At 35.9% G+C, this 20,192-nt stretch overlaps 2 protein-coding genes across 6 annotated transcripts; one reads left to right on the forward strand and one right to left on the reverse strand.

The window, feature by feature from the left end:
• Positions 1-948: 948 nt before the first annotated feature.
• mfsd11 (major facilitator superfamily domain containing 11) lies at positions 949-13,689 on the reverse strand. Of its 3 annotated transcripts, XR_013196711.1 has the most exons (15): positions 13,489-13,689; positions 13,103-13,235; positions 12,927-12,982; positions 10,624-10,731; positions 10,458-10,537; positions 10,270-10,366; positions 9,627-9,685; positions 9,230-9,386; positions 9,068-9,108; positions 8,896-8,961; positions 6,417-6,542; positions 6,154-6,328; positions 5,919-6,054; positions 1,879-3,358; positions 949-1,784 (listed from the first exon to the last, which is right to left on the reverse strand). XR_013196711.1 is itself a non-coding variant. In XM_077211594.1 (14 exons), exons 2-14 carry the CDS (start codon positions 13,196-13,198, stop codon positions 3,197-3,199), a joined length of 1,359 nt encoding a protein of 452 aa, XP_077067709.1. In that variant the 5' UTR covers positions 13,199-13,235; positions 13,489-13,680; the 3' UTR covers positions 949-3,196. The 3 variants fall into 3 exon arrangements, 2 of the variants coding, with proteins under 2 accessions (XP_077067709.1, XP_077067710.1); XM_077211594.1 differs by having other exon boundaries at positions 949-3,358; positions 13,489-13,680; XM_077211595.1 differs by lacking the exons at positions 12,927-12,982; positions 13,489-13,689 and having other exon boundaries at positions 949-3,358; positions 13,103-13,236.
• Positions 13,690-14,811: 1,122 nt separating this feature from the next.
• Positions 14,812-19,596, forward strand: srsf2b (serine and arginine rich splicing factor 2b). Of its 3 annotated transcripts, XR_013196712.1 has the most exons (5): positions 14,812-15,315; positions 16,582-16,885; positions 17,039-17,149; positions 18,735-18,840; positions 19,314-19,596. XR_013196712.1 is itself a non-coding variant. In XM_077211596.1 (3 exons), exons 1-2 carry the CDS (start codon positions 14,951-14,953, stop codon positions 16,871-16,873), a joined length of 657 nt encoding a protein of 218 aa, XP_077067711.1. In that variant the 5' UTR covers positions 14,813-14,950; the 3' UTR covers positions 16,874-16,885; positions 18,735-19,596. The 3 variants fall into 3 exon arrangements, 1 of the variants encoding a protein (XP_077067711.1); XR_013196713.1 differs by lacking the exon at positions 17,039-17,149 and having other exon boundaries at positions 14,813-15,315; positions 19,314-19,453; XM_077211596.1 differs by lacking the exon at positions 17,039-17,149 and having other exon boundaries at positions 14,813-15,315; positions 18,735-19,596.
• The last annotated feature ends 596 nt before the right edge of the window (positions 19,597-20,192 follow it).

The following is a 20,192-nucleotide window of genomic DNA, read 5'->3' on the forward strand; positions in this document are numbered from 1 at the left end:
GAGCGGAAAGCTATGTAGTTTAACATTTTACATAATAATGTAATGATAAAAATAGCAAACTTAAATTTTTTTTAAACCCCCCCCCCAAAAAATATTTGTTTTCATAGGACTAACAAATAGCAGAAGTGTGTAACGCATTAAACGTTTTCTGCGGTTTTGTGTTATTGCTTTCTAAACCGGCACTGTATTTTTTTATTTTATTGATTGATTGCTTGGAGGAACTGTTGTAAATTTAAGTGTTTTATTGTCCCAAAATAAAACAAAACTGTATAATATCTTAGTCATTGTTCCTAACATAAACAAATGTCAAACTCATCGTAACCTAAAACTGTATATCAGATTTTGTTCTTGACCAAACTTTGAATTTCAAACCCAAAATGCAGAACATTAAATTAAACTGTAATTTTATTACTTTAACTTCAGTGTTTTTCTTTTCTTTTCTAAAAGTATGTCACAAATTCTTCATACTTTGTTGCAGTTTATATTTACAAACACAAATCTTCAAAATAGCTGTTTCTGTTTCACCATATTAAGATATTTCTTATTAATATAATGGAACAAAATTATAAACATACATACACACACATATATATATATATATATATATATATATATACACACACACACACACACATATATATAGTATATGGCAGTTTTTCTGTCAAATTTGGATTACACACGTATACAAACATCAAATAAAATAATAAAGCAATACATTTAGCCAAAGCAAAACTTGTAAATTCATTTTGTTATTTGTGTGGATAATGAAAGTGTTAAGCATTAAGGTCTTGTGAATATCGTGAGATCTTAAAGAACTCGTCTACATCTCGAACTTCAACATCTGTTCTCAACAAAAGCTTCAAAGCTTTTTAGAAGATATTGGATTCTTCCCCTTATTTGTCCTGTAAGTATATCATGTACCATGAGCATTGGAAAACAGACACAAGCAAGAAAGAAAAGCTCTTTAATCCCATATATACACATATTTATAAAAGAAAACCAGGTGCTGTTAACATTTTTACAGTAAGATACATTCAAGTATATGACCAGATATTCATCTCATTTTCCCTCAACATCCTATTGATTGCATTGGCTTGAACCAAATAAAGCTGCAAAATAACATACATGTAGCTTCTGCTCCCATGCAAATGAGCTTGTAGCGTAAGTACTGTGAATGTATTAAAAAAAGCTCTTTTCTGAACCCTTTCTCAACACATTAATGTTTACCGGTACTTATGACTTGATATTAGGTACTCAGCTTGATATTAGTGCAGTTGCACTTTATAATGATTCTCAAATTGTTTTCTATTGATTATATCAGTAATCAGATTCAGTGAAATATTTGTATACTTAACACAAATAAACAGAGACGAACGAAAATACAGCAAATTTATAGAAAGAGTGCTTCAAACTTTGGCAAAATGGTTTCCTTTAAAAAAAACAAAAGGAAAATAAAGGCAACTGGCAAAAAGAGTTAAAACTGACTGTGACTGTGCATCTAATGTTTCACATTTTGTAGTTGCGAAAGATAAAAATTGAGTCTAGTCACATTTCTCCTCTACAGTCTCACAGCGTAGTGTATATAAATGATGTTTCATTGCTCAGTGATTTATTGCATTTGCATTGAGACTTATAGAAAGTTTCCAAGTTTATGTCAAGCAATTGTGACTTTTTTCTCAGAATTGTGAGTTTATATCTAGCAATTGTCACTTTTTTTCTCTCAGAATTGTGATATAAAATTGCAATTGCGAGTTATAAAGTCAGAATTGAGCTGACTTTTTTCCCTCCGTTTATATCTTGCAATTTTACGAACTCCGCACATGCCTAGCAGTAAAAAAATATGTATATCGTGGCCACGAATTACCAATTTGTTTCCACAAAATGTGATATAAACGTAATTTGTGACATATTTGCCCACATGTCGACTCAAATAGAGTGTATATCTCTCAATTCTGACTGTACGTCATAGAATTTAATATCTCGCGATTTTGACATTTTTCTCGCAATTGCAACTTTTATCTTACAATTTTTTCTCTCATAATTGCGAGTTTCTTTCTCAATTCTGACCGCATTTCTTAAAATATTTTGACTTTATTCTTTATTTGACTTTATTATATATATATATATAAACTCTCAATTGGGGGTTGTAAAGTCAGAACTGTGAGATATAAACTAAAAAAAAAAGTCAGAATTGTGAGATAAAAAGTCGCTTTACCTTTTTTATTTTTATTCCCTGGCGGAAACAAGCTTTCATATAGACTTCTCAACAATAACTGAATTTAAGTAGTACAATATCTACTTAAAGGAGTAGTTCACCAAAAAAATTCATTCACATATCCTCATTTTGGTTTTTCAGGGAAAAGCTGAATTTCAGAAAAATCTTTCCCAACACAATTCATAGTGACCACATCCGTCCAGCTGCAACATGGACAAAGCACAGTGTCTAATGCGCTTTGACTTTTGATGTCATATGATTGTTTTCTGTGAGGATAAGATTGAAATTAAGGCCAATTTAGGTTGCGGCTCACAAATCTCATTCCCTGTATTCAAAATGGTGAGTTGCGTTTGCTTACCAAACGTAAACCAATAGCGTTTGGGCGAACCTCGTGCAAAGAAAGCGGCATATTTGAATCCTGAATTATATTTTTAGAGGAATAACAGCTTGAATTTTGTCTTTTCCTGAGACGAAGCACACGCGTGGCCTCAGAAAGCTTGAAATATAGTGCACAAGTTGTATGGAGCAATTATATGATCCTTTTTATGCTTGTTTTGGAGCTTGTCTGGTCACTATCTTTGTGGTGAAATGAGCTTGTGTTTCATGAAACATTACTATCATATGAGTTTAGAAATCATGACAGAAGTTGAATTTCAGGGTGAATTATGTCTACTGTCATTTGCTTGTCTTGTTCAACGTTCAAGAAAATGTAGGAAAGACGTCGTTCGCAGATGGTCGTTGGCATTGCACGGCATAACGCTATTTGAAAACGTAAAAAATGTGAACAAACCGTTTATTATTGCATTACAGCACTTGAACCTTGACCCCATCTGGGGAGTAACCGTGTTTTTTGTGCAAGTAAAGAAAGGAGTCTATGAAAGGAGAATGGATACATGGTCTGGGTGTTCCCGCAGATTTAAGTCTAGGAAAATGGTTTTGCAGATGTGCTCACTGAGGCTGACGGCTGGAGATGACTTCCTGTCAGATACTGTCATAGTCCGAGTCCCGTCGAGCGCTGATGGCGGCCCACTCCACCAGAAAGAAGGTCCCGGTGCCCATGAAGCCCACCAGCACCATGATGAGCAGCTGCCAGTGCAGGAGAAGGTAGTTGCTGTAGAAGAAGGCTATCGCAGCCGTGATGGACTGCAGAGACGCCAGGAAGAAAAAACACAGCTTCATATACAGACCATACACAATACAGTCAACAAAGGTGGGCTTTTAAATTACCGGTTCTTAATATACAATTTTTCCAAGCAACAAACCACGTCTTTTATTTTATTTTAGCCGTTCGTTCGATGGATGCTTGGTTTAACCCCATCCACAACAAAACAGGATTGGTCAAAAATCTACTTTGGTCAAAAAGTTTGGACTGCAAGTCCCTTTGGATAATTGCATCTGCTAAAGTCATGAATGTAAAATCCTGCTACACAAAGCTGTCTTTAAAGTATCAAGTGTTTTGATCGACTGCTGATTCTGTCGCACCCGGGGCTCGACATTAACACCCGCCAAACGCGGGTTGAATTTTATACATAATATAGACATTTTTCAATTGTAGTCTTTTAAAAAGGCATCTGAAATAATAGAGTAAGTGAAATTTATTTATTTTCCTCCAATACTCATTTCCCGCAGAATAGAAACACGATAACAGCTGCGCTTTCTCTCTCTCTCATCTCTCCGACAGTGAGTGACACACAAACCCGCCTCCACTCACTCACTCGTTAATGAACATTGTTGCTGTTACAAGGCTTGAATTTCGCGTATTGCACATAATTTGACTCATTCCTGCAAGCTTTTTGCTCACACTCAAAGTGCGGCACATAAAGCCGCCTCTCTCAACTAAACTGAGCTCTTTTTCGCTGCTTATTGACATTAAACAGTCAAATACACACAAAATTATGTCAAAAATGTCGGTCTTGACGGGTATTCACGTAAACACGGTCAGTTATGTTTTCAGTAAATGTAAACAGTTGAGAAAGAAAACGCATATGTACCAGTATAATGCTCTTAAAGTGACAGCAGCCTAATAAACCTGCTGCCAAATTATGAGATAATATTAAAAATATCTATATGGCAGTTTTTTCCCATGTTATCCATGTCAAAATTGTGGCCAGTGAAAATGCTGAGTGGCTAGTAACTTTGGAAAACCACTCGACACAGCTGCTGGTGAGCAAAAAAGGTAATGTCAAGCCCTGGTCACATCAAACAACATTTAATTTTCAATGAGGACATAAAAAAAAATCTCGATGCTCAATACGCCGCAATAACTTAAGACGAGGTGTAACAGGCAAATTAAAATATTATATAAAATACACTTTATATTTTATAAAATAATCCTTGCTATGGATACATAAATGAATTGGAATTGGATATATTCATTTACTATAATGATAAAAAATAAAACTAATACATATTTGTTTCAAGTGAATCTCATAAAATATGAATAAATATATTGTATGTACATGTAAATAAATCATCAATACATCATACTTTATACTGCCTTTAATTTATTCTGAATTAAATACTGTAACCAAAAATAATCATTGTATCACTGTTTAATTTAGACTAATGGGAATGTGGATAAAATAAAAATGTCATAATGCAGAAAATCTTTATGGTCATAAATATAGGCTATTTTCTTTCAGCAAAATATACAATTCTTATTTACTCTCTTGATTTTGGGACTCATTAGGACGAGTTGAAACTGGAAATTCCAATTATATTCCTTCAATGAATACATTTTCTATAATTCTTTTTTTTTTTAAACAATACATTTTTCTTAAATATAAAAAAGTAAATGGGTTAGTCTCATAAAACCTCAAGAATATGAAAATTTATCACCCCCAAAATAAGTTTCTTATAATTTAAGGTGGCAATATTCTCTATAATGTTTTTTGTTGGACCATTATTTTCATAACACAACATTTCGAGTGGTGGACAAAAAATATACCGGAAAACAAAACACACTTTAAAAATTACTGTTCAGAACCTAAATAAGACTAATGGGAATGAAAATAAATATTGGCTTTTAAGCAAAATATAAATTTGTTATTTATGTTGTTTTGGGTTATTTTTAGTGCTGGGCAATGATTAATTGCATCCAAAATAAAAGTTTGTGTTTACATAATATATATGTGTGTACTGAGTATAATTATTTTGTATATACAGTGGTGCTTAGAATCAATGGCACCCCAGATAAATATGATAAATATGTTTATCCTTTTGATCTTTCATTCCAAAAATGTGCAAAAATCTAATCTTGCATTGAAGTAAAATAATTGAAAGTGGGGGGAAATCACATTATGAAATAAATATTTTTCCAGGGGTCCCATTAATTCTGAGCACCACATTATGAATATACACATATGTGTATATTTAATAAAAATGTGTTATTTATATATAAAATATTTATATATATATATATAATATCAATTATGTACAAATACATATACATGCAAAATTTTCATAAATATATACATGCATGCATGTGTATTTATACACAGTACACACACATATATATATTATGTAAACACAAACTTTTATTTTGGATAAGATTAATCATTGCCCAGCACTATTTTTTTTATATTGGGGTGAAATATGACCCGGCCATGTTTTCACCCAAACATTTAATTATTGGCACTGTCTTTTTACATCAAACTATTTAATGACTTTCAATGCGATAAATTGAAACACTGAAGGTTCAAACCTGTACAAATTTAAAGACTGCGAACGCTGGTGCGCTGTCGTCCCGGAACAAGAACCCCACAATGCTGATGAGCTGAGTGTTGAAGCAACTATCACCCAGACCCAGCAAGAAACTGCAAATCAGCGCCACCGCCACACTGACACAACACATATAATAAATCAATGCAAAGAAGCAAGAACAGTGTTAATAAACATGTGTGGCTCCATTCTCAAAAGCCATGCCTGTTGACTCTTACCTGGGTTGGATAAAAGCTTGCATTTGTGTGCCTTCCTCTGGGGCCACGGGAGCATCACTGGCTATGTTGAGGAAGATGAGGTAGAATGCCACAATATGGGTAACCAGCCCCAAAAACACTACCGGGTTTCTGCCATAACGGTTACACTTATCCATGATCCCAAACACTCCCCCTCCTGGTTAAACAGAGAAATCGTCTTATAACATTTGCTTTGGCATGTACACTGAGAACAGAAGCACAATAGTTGTCATGCACTGACTCACCAAGTATTTCACCAACACCGATCAAAATTCCAGAAAGGCCGATGAGACCCTTGGCGCCTTCTCCAAATTGAGTCATGGCCCCCAAACACGTCCCATACACCCCACTGTAAAAGGTGAGTTCGAGACCTGCACAGATTCAGCCACCTCACAGTTCAGTCTTATATGTAACAGAGACAGCTCTCCAAAGGATAGTCAGTGGACAATATGTCCGAAATCCTACACCACAAGATGAATATTTTTATATCACTGTAATGGTATTTATTACGGACGATATATCCGCCACCATATCGGTATTGGCCGATACATGTTCATTTTTGAATGTTGTCGTTACCGGCCCAATAAGAAAATTTGGCCGACAAATCTACAATGCAAGTAGATCACCTGCATTTGAAAGTAAATTTCACTCTGGGTGCCTAAATAATGTCTATCATTAGCCATTGGCTAATACATTTAGATTTTACTCGCCAGTGATGCCAAGTATAAGTTTAGCATAGATATATTCTCACTCGCTGAACACAGACTGAGCGCTTGAGAGTTTCGCTCTCCGTCAAGCGATCTGTTCTAGTCTTTCAAATTCAGCTCAGCGCAACTCTATTTGACGCACCGTAAACTCTAGTGTGAAGGCGCACGACTCGTAATTAACATTCATGAACCCAGCAGCTCATGTGTTGTATATTGTCATTATTAGTAGTATCTTTTAATAATAATTACTATCATCTATTTTTCTATTTTTTACTGAAAACTGAATGACCAACAATATCTTAAGCACCACCACCAGTCCAAAGTTCAGCTAAAATGATAAGTATGCATTCATGCATGATTACTAAGTTTTAGTTCTAATTACGTAAGTTACATAATTAAATAATGGATGATTATCGTAATATCATAATGTAATGTTTGACTGACTGATTTTAAGAGTGTACATTTAGATATTTTAAAAGATGGCAATTTTAAAATGATAAGCTGATTTGGTGGAATATATATATAGGGTACCGAGGTATAGCGGTAAAGCGCTTTAAATACCGGTTTTGAAAATTGGTCAAAAAACGTTGGTGCGGATGGATGGCGGACGGATGATGAGTTTTGTGATGCGGTTGCGGATTTAATAATAGCCCATCCGCGCATCTCAAATACGAATGTAATGTTATTATGCATCACGGAACATCGCGCTCCCCAACTCGCGAAAGGTTGGATTTGCTCCATCTTTTGATGATGAGTTTTGTTTAGAAAACCTTGAATCCATGTAAGACACCATGTCATTAGAATCAATTAATCCACGTCATTAGACACAACGTGCACACATGTGCAGGCCAATGTTTTTTTGTGGTGACGAGCTCAGACCCGCGGTAGGCGTCACGTGATCACGGTAATGCGGTAACCGTCCCAGCCCTAATGGTCACAGGGGTCAATGAAGTCTATAGTTTAAGAGACCATTTCTCAGTTAAAGCCTATATTTTCCATTTAGACAAAAGTATAGCTCTCCTTGAGAGAAAGAACGCATTATCTTGATCTTTTGAGAATACTCTCCTGTTTATAGTTAGAGCCTGGCCAAATCCAACCTTGGAAAAGCTGTGTGTCGTGTGTGTGTGTGTGTTAGTCTTTTTGGTTACAGGTTAAGGAACCACTGCATTATTGGAGATTGACTGAGTTGTTCGGGACAGGCTGGCGCCCAGCAACTTAAATCTGTGACCTGGAAGGTTATGACATGTCTAACTTCAGGGTCTGAGTGTCAGCTGCATAATCCATGGAGATATGCTTCAGTCTATCTGTTTACGTGTGGAAAATTACTATATTTGTCTTTTCTTAGCCAATGAGAATCATTCAACCTGAAGCAAGGACATAGCGTAGACCTTTGTGTAGGGTATAACTGCTGTGATCTTTGTAACGGGGCTATCAAATATAAAGAATTATCGGTCAAAATTTTCATAATCGGCGCATCTCTACTATATATCGCAATAGTTTTTTTTAAGCAGGGGGAAAGAAGAAAATGTCAAAATATATTTCTATCAGAGACAGCTCTCCAAAGGATATTCAGTGGGGTCGACAGTTTGTCCGAAACCCTACATCACATTATATATATATATATTTAATCCATGTGATAATGCCTATTTTTGGATATTCCAGTGAATTAAATACTTTACAAAAGAAAAAGGTACTTTTATGTTTTTTTTTATGTACTATTATGTTGTCTTTTTATTTGGAACTTGATGGACAACCCAAAAAATAATAGTTAACTTTTTGTTAATAACAATTCTTGTTCAAATATTTTCAAAACAGTACACTATTACATATAAATATTACATATGTTATTATATAGTATTATTATTATAAAACCATTATTAGTATCCAAAAGAACAAATCCTCCCTGCTACTAAAGGGGTCCCCCAGGGCTCTGTTTTAGGCCCTCTTCTTTTCATAATCTGCTTGCTTTATCTACCACTGTTACCACACAGATTTTCTTTTAGAGGACTGAACTTACCAGAGTATGCAAAGGGTATGCTCAATAAAAGCATTTCTTTGGTCATAGCCAGCTGTATGGATCTCTCTGTTGATGAGATAAGAGAGATAATGAGATAAGGCATCTTAGTATGTTACACAGAACAAAAATTTAAATCTTTGCATACGTTCTTAAATGTTTTAGCGCCACTTACTGAATGCATCCAATGCCTGAGAGCCCAGAGTCTGGGATGGACTTAAAAGAGTAACCAGAATAGCAAGCAAGGTAAAGGAAAAAAACACAACGTGATATAATTTAACCAGTCCAGATTAATGTCTTGATTTGCGGAAATGCATAAAAATATGTTTGTACTTACGCCACATCACAGCTATCAGAGATTTCTGTTGGTAGAAGTGACTCAGAGGCATCAGAAGGTGCAGGTTCTGGGTCTGGTCGCTGGATCAGGAAAAAGAGGAAGTTTCCCACCAGACTGATGACCGTGAGTGTGATGAAAACTGTCTGGCGGTCCTTATCTGACACCAGCAAAATAAGTTTTTTCAGCTTTATTCGATTAGATGCCTCAATTATAATTCTGTGTAACCCTTCAGAAATTATTTTGTATAGATGTTTCTATCACAGTATATTTTTGTTACATGAAATAATAGGCAAACCATTTATTAATTTCAGCCAAAATTATTGTTACTTTAACTTGTATACACATTACATTTCCATCAAACTGGCCATAGCTGAAACATATATATATCTGTACTCACCGGTTATGTGACTCTTGTTATGCCAGGCAAGATATATGTAGAGATTACCAAAGAATAAGCTGCAAAAGAGAATAAATAAATCATAGTACCTTATGTATTAGGGGTGTAACAATATATCGTGTCACAACATAAATATTACTGTGTGTGAAAAAAAAGAAGAGTTTTAGTGTCAGTACTACATTAAACTATATATATATATATAATGGTGAATATAATAATGCATTGCATATTTGTGGGTCCTGATAATGCCAAAAGTCTTATGTTACCAGTAAAAGTGGCCTACGTTATTTTAAATATCTAGTCAGTGAAAGAGTGCAAGCATATTCGTTTAAAATAATTATGTTTTCAGCTTCGGAATCATGAATATTTTTATTCTGGTGTCACTATTGTCCTGTGCATTGAGTTTCCAGCACCAAGTCCAAACCTATTCATTTACACCCCAATGTAAAACCAAATTTAGCATTTTATTCAACAGTATATTTTTTGTTAACATTTTATCATGTGTCTTGGAGTATCGCAATAATATCGTATCGTGAGTTAAGTATACTGATATGTATCAAATCGTGACATGAGGGTATCGTTACACCCCTATTATGTACCATTTTCCTTCTATTAACACTTTATGTCAACAAGAAGGATGTACCTAAACTGCATCAACGCCCAGAATATCCCACTGTTTCTCCCAATAGTGGAATCTTTGGAGTTGATGGTGAGCAGATTCCCCTGAGCCGTCCAGAGCACTGCAAAAACAAACAAACAAACAAAAAATGTTAGAGAATGTGTGGCGCTACATTTTATGATTTCATAACCGGACCGATTATGATATCTCACCTGCAGCGCCAATTCCAAGCAACACAGATAAAGTGTAGAATGACCAGGTGTACGGATGAATGAAAACAGCAATATAAGCACTAAAATAGACCAGAGAGCAAAACCATTCAATCATAAATCCTGAGAAAATGACTAAGTTATGACAGAAAGCCCTTCAGGCACTTACCTGTAAAGAAGCCCACTGAAAAACAAAGACAGCTGAGGTCCAACGACAGCTATCACTGAGGGCGCTATGAGGTTAGAGGCAGAAAACACAGCGTAGATAATCGCCATGCTAGAAGAGAGGAATGAAAAGGATGTGTAAAAGCTGGGATTTACTGGTTTGGAGGATGATTACAGAATGATAACATGGAAAACACCAATGTAATAACTTAAGCATGGATTTCATATTTAATTAAAACAACTCGATGCCAACATTGTTATGATGCATTTGATTTGATGATCATTATTAATCATAACTATTTCAATGTGTTTTAAGGGCAGAGTGAAAAAATATTTTATTGGGGAGAATTTTATAGAAGAGGTTACTAGGTTTAATTTAATTTAATGCAAGACGAGAGAATGTTACACTCTGCTCTTCTTACAATGGTTGGAGACTATTGAAACACTTAAAATAATACGTATATATTTATATTGTTTATATATATTATAATATATAAATGTTTCTTGAGCATCAAAAACATAATATTAGAATGATTTCTGAAGGATCATGTGACACTGAAGACTTTGGTCACAGGAATAAATTACATTTTAACAGATATTAACATAGAAAACAGCTGTTTTAAATTGTTTTAATATTATGAATGTAAAAAATAAATGAATATATGCTACATGTTTAAAAAGTATATGAAAATATGAATTAAAACATTTTGGAATTGGTTAAAATCTCATTGAAACTACAATGCTGACCAGTCTGTTTTGTAATATAGAATAATAATGTTAATTGAAATATGAAAAAGTCCATATTCCATAACGAACCCCAACATGACAGTACAGTAGCAGTTAGACAGATAAAACAGAGATGATTACATTCAACAGCAAAAAACAAACAAACATACAGATGAAACACGAAAAATTTGAATATCGTGCAAAAGTATAATTTTGATGATTATGGCTTACAGCTTATGAAAACCCCAAATCTCAGAAAATCTCAGAAAATTTGAATATTACATGAAATCAATAAAAAAAAGGATTTTAAATAAAGAAATGTCGGCTCTCTGAAAAATATAATCATGCATATGTATATATAAGTTATATATACTAAATATATTAGTTTCACCTTTTAATTTGAGTTACTGAAATACATGACCTGTTGCACCATATTCTAATTTTTTTCGAGTTTCACCTGTATATACATCAACTTTTTCACAAGAAAAAGAGCCTGTGCTGAATAAGTGTCATGAATGTTGTGTCACATGACAACACTGCATTCATTTCTCTTTTTCAAAGTTCAGTTTTCTTTGAGAACAGACAGTGCATCTTTGTTATATAATCAAGGTCAATGTGATTACTGAGGTCGAGAGAGATTGGTTAGACTACAGCACAACATCAGATGACCCGGTTTTCATCTTTGAATCAGCTGGAATAAATCACATTCAGAACGGGTGCAGAGGCCAAAACATGTCACATGCCTTTAAGCAGAAATAGAGCACAACCATGGGCACAACCCATTCGCTGTCTGTCTGTATTGGTTTTTACAATAAACTAAAATTAATAAACAAGTTTTATGAACACTACAGCCACTTTTTATATGTCATGTGCAATGTTTAATGTGATGAGCAGTTCCATGCCTCATAAAAGAGACCGCAGTCTTGTCAATTCTTGATTTCATAAACCTTTATTTGCTTCAGATCAACATTTTAATGCTGTGCTTCATCTATGATCCAGACCTGGCTGGCTCTTTATTTAGGCAAGGCGAGTTTATTTATATAGCACATTTCATACACTATAGTAGTTAAAAGTGCTTTACATAGAAAGGAATTTAAAGTCACCTTGAAACCAAAATGGATGAATCTTTTTTTTTTTATAAAGAATATTGTAGTGATTTATCCATGCACATCATTATTTTTTTCTTAATTCATGTTCCTTATAATCTTTAATCAAAGTAACTTCCCCTCCTTCTTGCAGCTCGTCTCTTTACTGATGATGTTTACTGGCTTGAGGGCGGGGCAACCTGTCACTCACATGAGATCAGCCAATAGCAAACCACAACCATCCAATCAAATCCAGATGGACAAACTCAAGCCCCGCCCTACATCTGTTCTTGTTCGAGAAGCCGTTTCACTCGGATATACATCACAATATAAGCAAGAAATGACTATCGCAACTTCTGTTTCATGCAGATTTTATGTGGGGTTTTTTTATGCCTAATAATACATTAAAAAATACTTCCTGGCACCAAGGCCACTATTGTACTCTATAAAGAAAGTCTCTCTGATAACAGAAGAAAAAAATGAAGAAAATGAATACCTTGTGTAGCCACTTCCATGAAACTCGGTACTGTTGAAACTCTTTATTACAGTTTGCTGGGTGGGGGGGAAAGTGAAAATGTAGGTTTGATTGTCATACAGGATTTTTATTTTATTTTTTTAAGTAAGCCAATATTTATCAAATCGACGTGCATTTCCAAGTGTCAAAAAACCTACTTCAATATTGCCGCAGGTGCCAAAGGCTGTAAACATCACCATGAAGCCCAAGCCCAGGACGACGACGTTGAGCAGGGTCTTTCCCTCCGGACTCATGTTGGCGTCAATTCTTTAGCTCGATGACAACCTGAGACTAGTGAACACACAAAAGCATCCGAGTCAAGTGACACCTGACACAACTGGTTAAAAACACTGACCATGCATTTCCCCCATATGATCACTGCTTCCTCGTGACGAGATCAAGCTCTTCAGTCAAACCAAAGAAGTCCCTTTATATGTGTCATGCGAATACATCTGAATAATGAGCTATTAAAAATGATAACTGATCTAATTTAAGCTTGTAAATGGAGACCGGGTGCAATAATAATTGTGCAAAGTAAACTTACCGAATACTTGTGTGCGCTGATGTAAACAGCTAATTCATAATGTAAAAGACCTGTTGATCACGACGATTTCAAAATAGGTAGAAACATTCTGTAAGCTGGAAAACGTGAATAAATGTAATTTTCCTGCTTCTCGATCAGGATCTCCCTGTACGTCTGAAATCGAAAATGTCTGTCATGTGACTTCTATCAGCTGACGATGACGTCAAAACCATCCTCCGCGAACGGATTTGTGGGTAGTGTCGTCTTTTCATTGAATCCGAAAAATTGCGAGAGATTTGCTGTTGATGGATATTCATTCATTAAATATATTTGTTATCAAATAGATAGTTTATACATGAGTTCAGTTATATATAATTTATAATCAGTATTTATTGCTGAATTTGTCTTGTTTTGCTGAATTTTATAGTCAGTAGAGCAACATAAATTGGTATTTTAAAGACTACATTGAGGACTTTTTGATCTCACATACTAACGGGAATAATATTCGTTATTTAACAACTTATAGGGCAATATATCTATTAAAAATGATTCAAAAGACACATTTTATGCTTAGAACAAAAACTTAATCTCTTCAAATAATGTTTACTCTAACCCTGTAAATAAATAAATAAATAAATAATAACAGAAAAAAAACATTATTACCACATGTTTCATATTAGAAATTAAGTTAAACAAATCTCCTATAAACTTATATACTAATTTTATTCAACAAGTTATTATAATTTGTTTACATTTATATACAACTTTCTGTAAAAACTAGCATTAAACGAATTTGCATTTATTTTGTCAGAGTACTGGCTATTGACTACCACTATTTTGTGGAATACAAAAATTGAAGGCCTCTGTCATTTTTATGAGAAGATTTTGGCTTTTTGGCTTCACTAATATTGTGAGGAGGGTGAGTGCTTTTATCTACTTAATTTACTTTTTCTAACCAAATTTCACATTCATAATGCAAGTTTATTGTTTAAGGTTTTGTTGAGTTAAGTAAAGTTGGACAGATGCTTTGACTAAGAAAGAAATGGTGATTTTTAAAAGTTTATGAGCTTCACAAATATTTATTTAATATTTTTAGGATATTGTACAGTAGCCGTATTTCGATTTATATATAATTATGGCCGTTTTAACGGTTTATTTAGGCCTAGGGAGTTAGTTGTTTTTCTCTCTTTTTTGGTTCCATTTTTGTAATATCTGTATAATGTTCAATATCTGCATTTAAATGGTAGTGCATCTATAATGTTAATGACATCGCTGAAAAATGCTAATTCACTTCCGGTTTTTCGTACTCGCCATTTTGAGAGCGAGTGCGCGCGTGCTCATTCATTGTTGTGCTCGCGGAGCTCAACGCAACGGCATCGGCAACTAGTGTTCGTTACATTAGTTACTGGAATAGGCGAGTCGACTCGTTTTGAAGACACAAAGCGAAGTGAATTCTGGTAGTTTGTTGGGTCCGTTCATTAAAATGAGTTACGGCAGGCCTCCACCCGACGTAGAAGGCATGACATCGTTAAAAGTGGATAATTTAACGTACCGCACGTCGCCGGAGACGCTGCGGCGCGTCTTTGAAAAGTACGGCCGAGTTGGCGACGTTTATATTCCCCGAGATCGATACACGAAAGAGAGCCGGGGGTTCGCCTTCGTGCGCTTTCACGACAAGCGGGATGCCGAGGACGCGATGGACGCGATGGATGGAGCGATTCTGGACGGTCGAGAGCTCCGGGTTCAGATGGCCCGTTACGGCAGGCCGCCAGACTCCTACTACGGCGGGCGTCGCGGCGGCGGGGGAGCCGCTAGAAGACACGGAGGACACGGCCGCCGCAGCCGGAGGTAAACAATAGCTCAGATCAGACAGGTTATCATTTGTCTTTATCTGCGTAGTGCGTATTTTTGCAATCTGTTTTGATTTTCTTGCGAGGAACGTTAGTTCAGTCTGCTTTCCATGACGTCACATGCACGAAAAGAACTGATGCAGTTTCATTCAAAATCATATGTTTTTCTTATTATGTGGACTTTGACGCTTTTCATGTGTGCTTTTATTTACCTAACAGCGAGTGTTTATGTTCGGAATAGCTACGAACTGCTTATGTTCGCAGAATATAGTAAGGTTAACGTTAGTTTACGGTGCATATATATATATATAAAACTATATAGACCGAAAATTCTCGGGACAGCAGCATTTGTCCAAATTTAAATCTTAACCGTTCTATTTAATCAGAAACGATCTTAAAACAGGACTTTAAGTGTAAAATTCCGAACTTGTCCTTTAAAGACAGACATACTGTGAGTTCCGATGTTGTTAATCAATGGTTTGTTTCTGTTGAAGCCGTCTGGTTTTAACACAACAGCGGAATTCATGGTGAACAACTACATTACCCATGATCCTCTACTGAATATTCTGCCAAACTAGCTCTTTAGCCCCGCCCCCTGTCATGAAGCACTGCGAATGACGTAATCGAGGCGGTTTCGCCATGCTGTCAAAATATTTTGTACATGATATGCATATTTTTCAATAAACTTAAATGTATTGTATTTAATATAACTTTATAGTTATATTATATACAATCATTTATATAATATAAATGTAGATATAACTTTAAATGAATAGTGTTATATTTCTCCATAGTTTTAAATTCGATGGTCATTTGCAATAATTCATGGGACTGTAGTGCTTTCCCTCAATAAATCCATTAAGTACAGTCTTGTACTTTTTTGTAAAAGAACAGTGTTTTTGTCTGATTTTTAAAAAAAATCAAAGTTTTTAATGTTGTTATCTTCACTGTGGAATTAGAACCATTATTATTATAGCTTTATATTTTTCGTTACAGAGCCAAGAACGATAACTATAATGATAACAATATTGTTCTGTTTATTATAAGCGCATGCTGCAGTTTTGTCATCTGTCGCTTTAATGTTCATCAGCTGGAAAAAAATAAAATCTGAAAGTGATTCCAACTACATCATTCCTCTGTGCCGTTATATTTCTGGTGTGTTCTGGTGTTCTTTAGTATAGAATATACTAAAATACAATCTTTACTGTACTATAGTATATATCTATTGAAATAATCCATCATTTTTCTTTATCTCCACCCACAGTCCGAGGCGTCGGAGACGCAGCCGCTCACGAAGCAGGAGCCGCTCTCGTTCCCGCAGCCGTTCCCGTTACAGCAGGTCGAGGTCCCGCTCCTATTCCCGCTCTCGCTCCAAGTCACACACTCCCCGCAAGAGGAAGTCCAAGTCTCCTTCCAGGTCTAGGTCACGTTCTCGATCCAAATCCAGGTCCCGTTCCAGAAGCCGCACGCCTGCATCGAACAGAGGGTCCAAGTCCAGGTCCAGGTCTAAAAGCCAGCCGAAGTCTGCAGGGGAAGAAGGACCGGCATCATCCTAAAACTCTTCAGTGGTAAGAAAACGTGACCCCGGACAATGATGTGCTGGAATGCAGTTGCTTATTCTTTGCAGATGCATCGCATTGGTATAAATGTGACTTGCAGAGCAGGTTTTGGTTCTGCTTTGACAATGCTGTTGAACTCAATGTGGAATTGTTTCCTCCAAGCTGCTGAATCCAGTATGGCAATGTAAAAGCAGAGCTGTGTTGAGCTGTTAGAGGTGTACCTGCTCCTGTTGGGGTTGCTTTGAAGCAGATGGGTGTTTTGGTGGTGCTGAGGTACGTCTACGAGACAACGGACAGACCGCGTCCTGCCATAGACAAAAGTCAAACACAAACTCGCTGCCAGTTGCTTGCTTTAACCTGGAAATGGGAATGAACGTAATACTTGAGTTTATAACTAGCAGGCTGCCACTGTTAAGGCAGGATGGCACAACCAAAGTCTTATCTAACCCGTGTGCAAAACGAAATAAGATTATTTAAAGCAGATGATTAGGGCTGGGCGTCGAGTTCGATACGTTTTAGGCACGACCGAATTGCCTCTACCATCGAGTATCAAAAAATCTCTTGTCGCTCGGTACCAAATTTCGATACCTAAGGGATTAATCTCTTCAACGTGCCAATAAGCAACAGCATGATTGGCTGTTGAGAGGCATCAAGGAAAAACATTAGTTACACCCAGTGGCTCAAAGTGTGGCTATATTTCACCAGGCTTGATGCCAACAGCGTCTTTCAACTGCAAGAAGAACTGGAGCGCGTCATAAATGAACCGAAACTCGGCTACTTGCCTCAGACATGAGAAATAGGCATTTAGTTAGCTTGAAATGTATACTTCTAAACGAACCAATTCAAATTGAAAACAAACACTCTGATTATGTAATCCAAATGAAAGGGTCATTTCTCTCTATAATGTGGAGATGAGTCCTCAACTTCATCTTTGCAGCCGACACTGACTCAGAAAACACTAGCATAGTTTATTAATAAACAATTCAAATGTCGTCTTGCTATTTTCCCCCCGACACATTCATAACCATTAGGCTACTTTTGCCAGTGCTTTGTGTGCGTGTATTTTTCCTCCCCCGGTGGCCTATATGAGTCTGCAAAAAAAGTCAACACACTGAAAAAATAAAACCAGTGTTTTAGGTTATATGTAATGTAATCTTGTTAGCAGGATAAAACGGATTTCATAAAATTTGTATTGAAAAAAGTATTGTTCAGGAACCGGTATCGAAATCAAGGTATTGGACATTTTTGAACGAGACCCAGCCCTACAGATGAATTAGCCTGGCAATCAGTGCCAAAAACATTATTTAACATCAGTTTAAAACAAAAGTAAACAAACTAACATTATAAGACTACTTCTGTCATTCTGATTGGATGGGACGCATTTAAAGTCAAATTTCCATTATGAGCACATGTGACCGGACATCACACTGCCAGAAATCTAGTCTTCTTAATGGGATGTCATTAATGCATCACACATTTTATTTTTATTTTATGTGTATAGAGATGTGTATATATATATATATATATATATATATATATATATATATATATATATATATATATTTGTATAGTATGTGTAGTTTGTTTTTGTGCTATGGTTAACTGTCCATGTCATCAGGATCCTCAGAGACTGTGTTTTTTTTTCTCTATTATTTCCCCACCTTTCATTCCATGTTTGGGTGCGTTCACGCCATGTTGTAATTACGAGATTCCGACTTGTAAAAAGCGTTGGCGTCCTGGGTAAAACTCGTAATTACAGCTGAATTTTTGAAAGCGTCACGTGTTGTGATCTCGTAATTACTACATGGCTTTTCACATGCTTGGTCACATGTCTGACCACTGTTTTTTGTTCTCTCAGGTCCGTCTCATCATGGGGCGATTGTAAATGCGTGACCTCGGTTGGAGCCTGAGGAACCCCGGATTGAAATCCCTGATATCTACACAAAGGCTACATGGGCCTAAAGGTCATTATGACTGATTGGCATATTCAAACTGTTAAAGAGTTATACAGTTCTTTGTTCTTTGTATACATTGTTCCTGTTTTCAGTGAGGTTGTTTTAAACGTTTATGTCCTTTTTAATTCATTGAGTAGGACGAGCATCACAATTCTATTGGGCTTTAAGGTAACCCTGTTACAGTGATGGTTCCAGGAGTGCTATCTGCACCTCACCTGTGTCATTTTGTATGACGCTGTTTAGAAATGAATCTAGATTTGGCTTTTTTTTGTTGTTATTAAAAAATCTGCTTTAATCTGCAAATGCGTACAATTATTTCTTTGCTTTGTTTTGAAATCATTTGGAAAGTATGAATAGCTTGTGTTTTGATTACTGTATATTACAGTCCTGGTGTTTGCTTTTATTCTATATAGTTTATTGGGCTTTTCATGAGTGATTATTTGGATTCTAACCAAATGTCTTGTGTATTTTTTGTGCACTAGGCGCAGTTGTCTAGCTGTTGAGTTTTGCTGGTTAGCTGTTAAGATCCGGTGTTGCAGTGCTGAGTGCTTGGCTGTTTCCGGTTTTCTCCAGTTTGCTGCTGTTGCAGGTGTGGTCGAGCTCAAGCAGCATCTGCACAATAAAAAATTCGGTGGCCGAAGCCCTGTCGTCTGTATAACTGTGTTACACAGTTTGGAAAGTTGGAGTATCTTAAACTGTACCTATCAACTTTGTTCTGTCCTTTGATTTTGTTTTGGATCTTCAATAAATCAGTTATTAAATGCTTTTGTCTGTGTGTCATTGCAAAATGTGTTCTTGGCAGGGTTATTATGTTAATATTAAACAAATAACCCTGGGCGATAAAACGGTATCGGTATTTATTAACGGTATACCATTGTCGGTAACGATTAAAAAAAAAATTGATATAGCGCTTGAAATTTTGATTAAAATTCGCCCGTAGATAGTATGTTCACTTATCACGTCTAAAAACGCAAGGAAGGCCGGCTGTGCCATAGGCTTCATGGTATTTTTAGGTATTGAAACTTGCCGGCACAGAAAAGTTATTAAAGACATCATAAAAATAGTCCAAGTGATTACAGTGTATCAATCGTAAGTTTATCAAGCGACGATAATACTTTTTATGCGCAAAAAAAACACAAAAATAACGACTTTATTCAACTATTCATTTCCTTCTCTGTGGGCCTCGATTAGGGTTCCGTATAATACGGAATCGTCTCGTATTTAAGGCATCAATAAAGCGTCCCCCGGTTTGTCCCGTATTTTCATGCATATGCTCTAAATTGAGAATTAACCATTTCTTTTAGGCAAATCTTTGTTTGATTTGCGAACATAGCCGTTCGCAGAAGGTTTTAAAGGGATAG

Source organism: Siphateles boraxobius, unplaced genomic scaffold (genome assembly GCF_051911475.1).
Source record: "Siphateles boraxobius isolate OS27281-9 unplaced genomic scaffold, OSU_SipBor_1 66, whole genome shotgun sequence".
In the NCBI taxonomy this organism is placed as follows: domain Eukaryota; kingdom Metazoa; phylum Chordata; class Actinopteri; order Cypriniformes; family Leuciscidae; genus Siphateles; species Siphateles boraxobius.

Bases quoted from the DNA above. Each gene is read 5' to 3' on its own strand.
- mfsd11 (XM_077211594.1), bottom strand. From the start codon at position 13,198: ATGAGTCCGGAGGGAAAGACCCTGCTCAACGTCGTCGTCCTGGGCTTG. The intron at 12,983-13,102 runs GTAGGTTTTTTG...CCCCCCACCCAG, and splicing joins GCACCTGCGGCAATATTGAA to CAAACTGTAATAAAGAGTTT. The intron at 9,387-9,626 runs GTGAGTACAGAT...TGCTGGTGTCAG, and splicing joins TAACAAGAGTCACATAACCG to ATAAGGACCGCCAGACAGTT.
- srsf2b (XM_077211596.1), top strand. From the start codon at position 14,951: ATGAGTTACGGCAGGCCTCCACCCGACGTAGAAGGCATGACATCGTTA. The intron at 15,316-16,581 runs GTAAACAATAGC...CTCCACCCACAG, and splicing joins CACGGCCGCCGCAGCCGGAG to TCCGAGGCGTCGGAGACGCA.